The sequence below is a fragment of the Vigna angularis genome, chromosome 1 (assembly GCF_016808095.1).
Source record: "Vigna angularis cultivar LongXiaoDou No.4 chromosome 1, ASM1680809v1, whole genome shotgun sequence".
Taxonomy (NCBI): Eukaryota; Viridiplantae; Streptophyta; class Magnoliopsida; order Fabales; family Fabaceae; genus Vigna; species Vigna angularis.
In genome coordinates this window covers 14,472,335-14,482,595 of record NC_068970.1, presented here as the reverse complement: position 1 = coordinate 14,482,595, position 10,261 = coordinate 14,472,335, and the positions used below count along the sequence as shown (strand labels likewise).

The window sequence follows — 10,261 nt, the reverse complement described above, 5'->3', positions numbered from 1 at the left end:
ATGTTAAATTTTTAATTCTAATTAGTTTAATGGAAGGAACGAAATAAAAAACGTCTTATGATATTTTAATGTAATTTAAAATTAAATTTGTTAATATTATAATAAAAGTATATTTATGATCAATAATAAGAATAATAACAATAATGATTATAATATTGTAAAATTTTAAAATCATTTATTTTTCTTTATTATTTTACAAATTATTATAATAATAACAAATTTTATTTCAAATTATATTACAAAATTAACATCCTCAAATTTTTTCATAAATAATATCTTTCTTAAAAGAAATTCTTCAAACAGATCCAATAGAACATTATTTCTTTAAATGAGTCGAATTCTCAACTGATTTTTTAATGTTTGATATTAGAAACCTTTTAAAATTTGAAAACTGAATTTTTGAGAGCATTTTTTTTGTGATTTTTGTTCTTTATTTGCTTGTTAAAGGAGATTTAAAAAAAAGTAAATATTAAAAATTAAAATAAGAGAAAGATAATTTGGTTCTTTTTCCAAAATAATTAGAGTTCTCAAAACGGATAACCCGACCCACCACGGATTGGTGGGTTAAACGGGTTGTTTCATTGACTCACTTAACTAATGAGACATATATACCGTTTAACCAAGAAACTACATATAGTCATTAACAAAAATATATAGCAGAAGTGAATTTTTGGATAGACAACAGCACAACCCGAAAAGCTCTACTGCTTATGCATTTTGAATAATTAATTTAATTAATTTGATTTCAATAAAAAAATTGAATTTAAATAATTAATTTGATTTCAATGAAAAAATAAGTGGATTGGTGAGCTAACCCGACTTACTACGGGTTCTTAGCGAGCCGGGTCAAAATTGACTCGCATCAAAATTTTCACATTTTTTTCAACCCAACCCGACTCAAACTCGTGGTAAGCCGTGTTGACTCAAGAGTTTCAACCCATTTTGACGACACACAACTAATACCTTCTTAAAGAAAAATTATCATTTTTGAGTTTTCTGATTTTTTTTTTCAAAATGGGAAGGAAAACAAAAATAAAATAAAATAAAGATTATTGAGTTTAAATTTTAATTATTTTAAGAAAGGGGTTAAAATAAAAAATAATTTATAACTTTTAATATAATTTGAAATTAAATTTGTTGTTATTGATTTTTTGAAAAATAAAAATATTATAATATAAAATATTCAGGTAAATAATAATAATGCTAAAATTTATTTATTTTTTAATTCACATTCATCTTCAGTATTTTTAAACAAGAAGATTAATCTCGGTATTTTTAGTGAATTATTTTAAATTACTTGATTTTTAAAGAAGAAGTTTTCATTTTAACATTACTGATATTCATAATACTTAAATTCTTGATCAAATATAACATATACTTAAATGGTATTATTTCTCCAGTCAAAATCCAAAATAATAAAAATAATATATTTTTTTTTACATAAAAACAAATTTTAAATCACGTAAGTCGGTCATGATTCCGCCAATACCACGTTACTCACTATACGTTACCAGGTCCTCATGAGCCCAGGCCGGCAGTGTTACAAGCTTCATTATATATACTAATAGTTTGTTTAAACCACACCCAACCAAAGATCACAGTCTTTACCATTTATTCTTCTCTCTACAGCAGACAGCTTCTGCAGTTCTGCTCAACATGGATTCCTTCTTTCTCGTTGCTCTAACCTTTGTCTTGATCTTCCATATTCATTTTGCTCAAGCAAATCAACAACCTTCAACCGCCACCATTTCACAAACATATATTATCCATGTGAATGGCCCAAAGGGTAAGACACTTGCTCAATCAGAAGATGTAGAGAGCTGGTATAATTCATTCATGCCACAAACTACTATGAGCTCTGAGGATCAACCACGAATGATTTATTCATACCGGAACGTCATCAGTGGCTTTGCTGCAACACTCACTGAACAAGAGCTGAGAGAAGTGGAAAAAAAAGATGGCTTTATCTCTGCTCACCCCGAAAGGATGCTGCATCGTCAAACTACTCATACCCCACAATTTTTGGGGTTGGAGCGACAAATGGGACTGTGGAAGGAATCAAACTTTGGAAAGGGAGTAATTGTTGGGGTGCTGGATTCTGGAATCACGCTTAATCATCCTTCATTCAGTGATGCAGGAATGCCACCACCACCACCCAAATGGAGAGGGAGATGCGAGCTTAATGGGACAGCATGTAACAATAAACTAATCGGAGCAAGGTCTTTCAACCTCGCTTCAGGGACAACGAAAGAAACAGTGACACCAATTGATGAAGATGGACATGGGACTCACACAGCGAGCACTGCAGCTGGTGCTTTTGTTGATAATGCAGAAGTACTAGGAAACGCCAAAGGTACAGCAGCAGGGATTGCCCCTCACGCTCACCTGGCAATATACAGAGTATGTTTTGGAGAAGACTGCCCAGAAAGCAGTGTATTGGCCGCATTGGATGCAGCTGTGGAGGATGGCGTGGACGTAATATCAATATCCCTTGGTCTAAACGAGCCACCTCCCTTTTTCAATGATAGCACCGCAATAGGCACATTTGCAGCAATGCAGAAGGGAATCTTTGTAAGTTGTTCGGCAGGGAACTCTGGTCCCGTTCACGGCTCCTTGGTTAATGGCGCTCCTTGGATCCTCACAGTCGGAGCAAGCAATATTGACAGAAGCATTGTAGCAACAGCCAAGCTAGGAAATGGACAAGAATTTGATGGGGAATCTGTTTTCCAGCCTTCCGACTTTTCTCCAACACCGCTGTTCCTAACATATGCTGGAAAGAATGGCAAACAACAAGCTGCCTTATGTGCCAATGGATCCTTGAATGATGTTGATTTTAGAGGCAAGGTTGTTTTGTGTGAGAGAGGAGGGGGGATAGGAAGAATCGCCAAAGGAGAGGAAGTTAAAAGAGCAGGTGGTACAGCCATGATTCTGATGAATGATGAAAGAAATGGTTTCAGTCTCTCAGCTGATGTGCATGTTCTACCAGCAACACATGTAAGCTATGATGCTGGACTTAAGATTAAAGCCTATATAAATTCAACTGAAACACCTACAGCTACCATTTTATTCAAGGGAACTGTAATAGGAAACTCCCTATCTCCGGCCGTTTCATCCTTCTCTTCAAGAGGTCCCAACTTGCCCAGTCCTGGTATTTTGAAACCAGACATCATAGGACCAGGCGTCAACATCCTAGCTGCCTGGCCATTCCCCCTTAACAACAGTACTGATTCAAAATCCACTTTCAACATCATGTCCGGCACATCAATGTCATGCCCACATCTTAGTGGCGTAGCCGCTTTGCTCAAAAGCTCTCATCCTGACTGGTCACCAGCTGCCATAAAGTCTGCCATAATGACTTCTGCAGACATAATCAACCTTGAAAAGAAACTCATTGTTGATGAAACACTTCACACAGCAGATGTCTTTGCCGCAGGTTCTGGCCACGTGAGTCCCTCAAGAGCAAATGACCCTGGGTTAGTTTATGATATCACGCCTGATGATTATATACCTTATCTCTGTGGTTTAGGCTACAGCGATACAGAGGTTGGGATCATTGCACATAAAACAATTAAGTGCTCTGAGACTTCAAGCATTCTCGAAGGAGAGCTCAACTATCCCTCGTTTTCTGTGGTGCTTGGTTCCCCAAAAACATTCACAAGGACTGTAACAAATGTAGGTGAGGCCAACTCGTGTTATGTTGTCCATGTTACAGCGCCAGAAGGGGTCAATGTGAAGGTCCAGCCAAATATACTGAACTTTTCAGAAGCAAACCAGAAACAGAAATATTCAGTGTCATTCAGCCGTATAGATTCGGGTAATGAAACTGCGGAATATGCTCAAGGGTTTTTACAATGGGTCTCTGTGAAACACACTGTAAGGAGTCCGATCTTAGTCAACTTTGTGTAAGACAACAACGTTAGCAGGCACCAACAGTACTACAATGGGACGAGTGTAATATTCCAACAATAAGCTTCAACTTGTATTAAGTGGCAAACCTAAATCATACGACAGTTTTTTTTTCTAGTATTGTTCCATATATGCATAGTGAACTCCAAAAGATTTTCAAATTTTCCTTTTAAGTTAAGTGACGAGCGTGCAAAAATGAAATGGAAAAGTAACATCTCCGTTTAAGTAAAATTCGTCAGCCAACCAAACAATGAATAGCTATTTCTTTTTTCTTTTTCTTTTTTTTAGGAATCAATAACTAACGTGGAGAGCATGGTGTAAAATAACCATGCTTAATTTGAAATGCGGACAGGTGCCAGATTTTTCTTTGAACTGAAACTTCGAAAACGAACTAATTGATCAATTTTTGTAAACCATGAATTATAACTACTTAGACATAGTTTTTCTTTGGAATTTGCCATCAGTATCTGAGTTAGTATTATGGACTTCTGAATTAAAAGAAAATCAGTAGAATAAAAGATAAATGGCACCGCCCTCCCCAAATCAGAGTAAAGTACTCTAGACTCCAATTACCAAGACATTCTCCAAATGACCCTATATTATTCTCTCCCGTCCTATATATAAAAGAATTAGTTATCCTTTCTCTGTTCACAACTAACTCTGCCTCCTTCCCCATTTCCTGCCTGCGTTACTCTAAGGTTGACCCTCGATGTTGGGCCTACGCGGTATAGACCTTAAGAGGCCACTCCATTCTGTCCAGTTTCCTAAGAGATTTCAAGCACAGATTGATCCACTCCAACAACACTTTAGCACTGGCCATTATACAAAAGATTATACAGATAAGTGATTTATATTTTGTACTATACACATAAATGCTTTAAAAAAGAAAACCAAAATTAAAGATATATTCATGATTAACAAACAAAATTCAAAGTCAAACGCAGATTCATCATCAATTTAAGACATGATTGCCAATGAGAGCATAGGAGGTTTTGAACAAAAATAGCAAGTTGACGAAATTTTCAGAAAAAACAGAGCGCCAGCAAAACTATTATTCAAATGTGGAACTATGAATTGTAAGAACTCAATACTTACCCTTACAAAAATGTTTCGAACAGGTTATGCATGAGTTGCAACTAACAAGAAGTTAACGAAGGCAATCTCCTGTTTGAAAAGCAAAATCAGAGGTTAAAGGTTTAAAGAGACAACAAAATGAATCCCCCAAAACAATGACTTTTCGTATTACATTGGGAAAAAGAAAACAGTTGAGATAAAAAAGAAGATAGAAAGAAAAATAAAATCTGGCTGTGCAGGCATTGTATTTGAACTAGATGGATGACAATGAGATTTGACAATATTTTAGAAAAACAGAAGAGCCAGAGCATGGTTAGCATGGAAGATATGAAGACAACAGGAAACAAAGATGTTGAAAGGCAAAAGTAAGGCTACAAAGGTGTGAGCTTTGCCATATTAGAGGTAGGTCAAGCAAAATTGGGGTGAGTTGGCTACAATATGAATGGTTTGAGTTGTGGAAAGGGCTAGCAGTGATGAGTATGTCTGCTCTGTTCATTGTGATTTGACCACTAAAAAGTTTTCAACGCAGAGACTATTTGCATCTTTACACAGAAAAATGTGGCACTGCGGAATATCAGAACTATTCGCTACTATTGATAACTAACCATGTACTTGGCAAATCCCTGATCAAATGAATAGAAAGAATGGTTTAGAAAAATGTACAAGATATTGATACCAGTTAGTAGTTAGAACACCTCAATAAAAGACGAACATGGGAGTAGTGGTGAAAAATAAATAGAAACCACTATGGAAACGCATTATTTCAATGTCTTAAGGATTTCCGACAAAAACAATAAAATGATGAAAAACATATACAAACTGCAAACTATTGCTTAAAGAGCACCTATTTTGGTCAATAGACTTTAATAAAATTCATCGTGAAGATCCATCATCCATGTCAGAAAAACCTGGTAGCAGTTCCTACTAAAGATTATACAGGTAATAGTTTGACCTTAAGACTATCAAATAAAATAGTGCATCCAATATTTGATAGGGATGTCAACAGGCCTCCAGATTGACTCTTGTTTTTAGCTGGTTAATCATAATCGAAAACAGAAATTTAACGACTGTAACATGGAACAACAGCAATGGCTGTGGAATACAAGAAAAAATAAAACACCTTCCAATACATCAACCAAAACCAGGAGGTACATCAGGGTCTTCATCACTGCATTCAGCAGGCGGTTTCTGCTCCACGTCCATTGAAAATCCAGGGGGGGCATTGCCATCAACATCATCTTCACCACGAGTATCCTGTGGTGGATGGGAATCTTCCTTCCTTTCTGCAGTTAATCCTTGCACCTGAACCTGCACCTTCCCTTTGTCCTGGTCCTCGTTATTATTCAGATGATTATGCCCGAGAGTGAAACCTGGCGGCTCATCGGGCTCATTTTCATGCAATGTATCATCAATTTCAGTAGCTGAAGCTGTTTCCCCCTGTCTCTGAATTGGCATCACATCAGATGTGGACAACATAACCTCATCTTTCCCTTTCGGGTTTGCCAGTTTATCATAGACAGATTGCACCGTCTCCATGATTTCCTTTTTCATGCCATCACCCGATCGAATTATTTGCCATAAACTATCAGATATCTGACCCATTACTTTATCACTGGTTACAAGAAAAAAAAAAAAACTTCCACACTAAGTACAAAGAGACCCGACATGCCTTGAAAATAAATAGCAACTTAGAACTACACAATAGCTATGGGAACTCACCCAACTTCTTCATATATAACATCAGAAAGTTGTCTAGGTTTCATATTTTCTGCTCCAGCACGATTGAGTGCTACTGATTGTTTCACAATTGAAGCAATATGTTGTCGTAGCTCTTCCTGTCATCAATTGTTGAATTTAATACTACCGAGACGCAACCTTATGTTACTAACACTTACAAATTATAGTCAATCTGAATAGTTTAAAAATAATTAGGAAGTAATGAGCAGTTATGTAAAGTGTGATAGAGTAATTTTGTTCCTTCTTTCAAATCATTTCATATAAACCCTAACACGAGAAGAAGAAGAAAAATTAAGAGACAGGAGGAAAGCATACGTTATCCTTAAGCTTGCGAACGATCTTTAAACGAAGCCTGTCAAAGTCGCCATCGTCCTTCAGTTTTGTGATAACCTCTTCTTTGCCGACCATTTCTCCGCTGTTTCCCATCTCACATTCCTCCTTCCGACGCTACCAACTGTATTCTCCCTTCCCGTATGCACCCGCCAAATTTCATTTACATTTTCTCTTAAACAAGTTTCGTTCAATTTTTTTTCGGCATAATATTTTTTTCTTCTTCAAATTACTTGATAAATTATAAAATTTTATTCTAAATTTATACAACAAAATATATATATATATATATATATATATATATATATATATATTAATATTATATTATGTTTTAGTTTATCGATACGTTTGGTTAAAATAATTGAATAAAATATTTAATTTATTAAATAAATAATATAAAAATATTATTAAATACTTAAAATAAAAAAAAATTTATTTATTAAAAGTTTGAAATTTATTTAATTATTTCATTATCATAAAGTTAGTATATAATAATAATAATAAATTATTATTATTATTATTATTATTTATTATTAATATTACTATGTTTATTATTTTGTAGTGTTGTCAAAATAAGTTGTAATCTGCGAACCAACCTGGCTCACCACGGGTTTGAACTGGGTTGAGTTTGAAAAAATATAATTTTTTTATGCGAGTTAGTTTTCAACCCGGCTCACTTAGAACCCGGTTTATTCGGATTGAGCCTATGATGAGCTGAATTGACATACCAACTCACCTAATTTAATTTAATTATTTATTATTTTGTGTTTCAATATTATCACTTAGCATTTCTTTTATTATATTGTAAATAGGGATAAAAAAATATGTTTCAAGAAAGAAAAATATTATAGATTTATCTATTCAAGACTCTAATATTATAAATTGACAAGTGATACAAAAATTATCAATATTAAAAACTTATTTGTTCGCCTTTTGTGCATATTTTTGGATTATGCTTGGATTGTATGACATATTTTTAGTTAAATCACTTTCGCAGTCCCTATTTACATGTCCAAGAACTTCGCGATTCACGTCGAACCTCCAGATACCAACGATTACTCCAATCATGAAGCTCCAAAGTCCTAATTAAGCAAATATCATCTTCACTAACGACTTCACGCAACATTTAAGAATAACACTCTCCTTCACATTTTTAATCCCAATTTCAATGAACCCTAATTCTTAATCACATTAAACATTTGAGAAATCCCTAATTTTAAAATGTTTAATGTTATCAAATTCCATATATAGAGGTTTGTGAATGACATGTATAAAAAACTTACCACATCAAGGTGTCAGGTTATAATTGGGACCTAATTGAACTAGAGAGACCTAATTGAGTCAATTTTTCACTTTTAAGAACTTAATTGGAAAAAAAAATTAATAAAGGGATCTAAATGGGAAAATCCAACATAAATTAGGATTGCTAAAGTGGTTTAACCTATATTTTTTTATTTTGAATTATCTTTGGAGTTTAACATCATTGTAGAGTGAAATTATTTAGATTTGAATTAAAAAAAATTATAATTTTTTTATTTAAAAAAACTTATAATTAAGTGAGCCAGCCTGTTTAACCCACCAACCCGTGGTGGATTGGTCCGAGTTTAAATTTTTTCAGCTTGCTAATAAGTGAGCCAGATTGGATTGGCTCATTAAATGACCAACCCATGATGGACTGAGCCAAATCGAGCTGGATTACCCATTTTGACAGCTCTATTATTTTGTATTTGTAATACTTTATTTGCATATAACTTTTAAGTTTATAAAATGAAAGTGATAGAAGCACTAATATGACTCATCTTATATCTTATTTATGAAATTAATCCAAGTTTAATGAGATAGAAAAAAGAAAGTTTGTTGAAAGGCAAATTATATCATCATGGGGTCAATTTAATAAAACTTTATGGATGTAAAACATATGATAGGTATAACAATATGTATTAAGGAGTTCATAAAATTTATTTAACTTGATCATGACACAATGACGTTAACAAATATTTAGTTACATTATAGTTAATTTTATAACCTCTTATATATCATACGTATATTCAAGGTAAAATTACTCCTGTAAAAAGAATTATAATGTGAAAGTAATATTAAATAATGTAAAATTGTTGTTAAAGAAAACCTTTTGATAGTGAAAGAATTGTGCCTAGATCAACCTTTTCAACAATTAACTCTTATGCATGTATTGTATTAGGTCCATAATTTGAGAAATAACATGTATCTTCTTATATTGTCTTAGTTGAAGTAAACATTCTAAGACATGCTAAGATCGTTGAAATGTAACCATAGTTTGAAATGTTAGTTAAGTGTTGTAATAATAACAAGTAAAATGAATAGCCTTTTAGAATTGTAGATATTTGGCATTTAAAAGCTATTAAGCCATCACGTCATTAATATGTGTCATGTAAAATAGATACAATAGATAATTTTTTTAACTTGGTGATGTTGGTTGTCAAGGAATGTGTAACTATGGGTAAAATTGAAATACTTTAATGTATGTTTTCATGATATTGTTCATATATTTATTTACAAATTGATACATTTGACCCATTTATAAGACCAAAACCATTTATAAGATTCATGGAGTTTAATTTCATCAAATTCAAAAATAAAATTATTGATTTTTGTACATAAGTATAAATTCTCTTCCCAATAAAGATCATAATCCTTGAAATTGTCCTGATAGACCATGGAGGTGATAAATATGATAGCATTGTAAAATTAAATTAGATTTTATCAATTTATTTGAATTTTGATTTTCTCTTTTAATTTACATGACAAAACAATAAATATACACACATATAAACTAACTTTAAATTAATAATTAAAAATAAATAAAGTTTTTAATTCATTACCTAAATAATTTTACTCTGTATACATTATTTTCCATTAAAGTATGCTTTAAAATATTATGCACTGTTTAAAAACATATTTTTAAGAAATTTACCATAATTTATTTGAATTTATTTAATCTTTTAAATTATATTAGGAAAATCATCTTTAATAACATAATCAATCTAAGCTTAAATTATAAGTAAATTAATTAAAAGTTTATAATCTTAAAACCAAGCAATTACATCTTAAACAATAAATACCTTATTAAAAATAAATAAAACTATTATAACTAAAAAAATGTAAATTAATAAACTGTAAACAATTAATATAAAAATAATAATTTATTCATCAATTATTAATTTTTATATTATTT

General features: G+C 32.5%; 2 protein-coding genes across 2 annotated transcripts; one reads left to right on the top strand and one right to left on the bottom strand.

Annotated features, from left to right (window-relative positions):
- The first annotated feature begins 1,472 nt into the window (after positions 1 to 1,472).
- Positions 1,473 to 4,026, top strand: LOC108341383 (subtilisin-like protease 4). Its single transcript, XM_017579074.2, has one exon. The coding sequence runs from the start codon at positions 1,657 to 1,659 to the stop codon at positions 3,904 to 3,906; it is 2,250 nt and encodes a 749-aa protein (XP_017434563.1). The 5' UTR covers positions 1,473 to 1,656; the 3' UTR covers positions 3,907 to 4,026.
- A 1,801-nt stretch (positions 4,027 to 5,827) lies between these two features.
- LOC108336201 (uncharacterized) lies at positions 5,828 to 7,232 on the bottom strand. Its single transcript, XM_017572551.2, has 3 exons — positions 7,033 to 7,232; positions 6,700 to 6,815; positions 5,828 to 6,592 (listed from the first exon to the last, which is right to left on the bottom strand). The coding sequence occupies exons 1-3, from the start codon at positions 7,141 to 7,143 to the stop codon at positions 6,112 to 6,114; spliced, it is 708 nt and encodes a 235-aa protein (XP_017428040.1). The 5' UTR covers positions 7,144 to 7,232; the 3' UTR covers positions 5,828 to 6,111.
- Positions 7,233 to 10,261: the final 3,029 nt, after the last annotated feature.

Coding starts and splice junctions, on each gene's coding strand:
- LOC108341383 (XM_017579074.2), top strand. CDS start 1,657: ATGGATTCCTTCTTTCTCGTTGCTCTAACCTTTGTCTTGATCTTCCAT.
- LOC108336201 (XM_017572551.2), bottom strand. CDS start 7,143: ATGGGAAACAGCGGAGAAATGGTCGGCAAAGAAGAGGTTATCACAAAA. Junction 6,816..7,032: donor TTCGCAAGCTTAAGGATAAC/GTATGCTTTCCT, acceptor AATTGATGACAG/GAAGAGCTACGACAACATAT. Junction 6,593..6,699: donor GTTATATATGAAGAAGTTGG/GTGAGTTCCCAT, acceptor TCTTGTAACCAG/TGATAAAGTAATGGGTCAGA.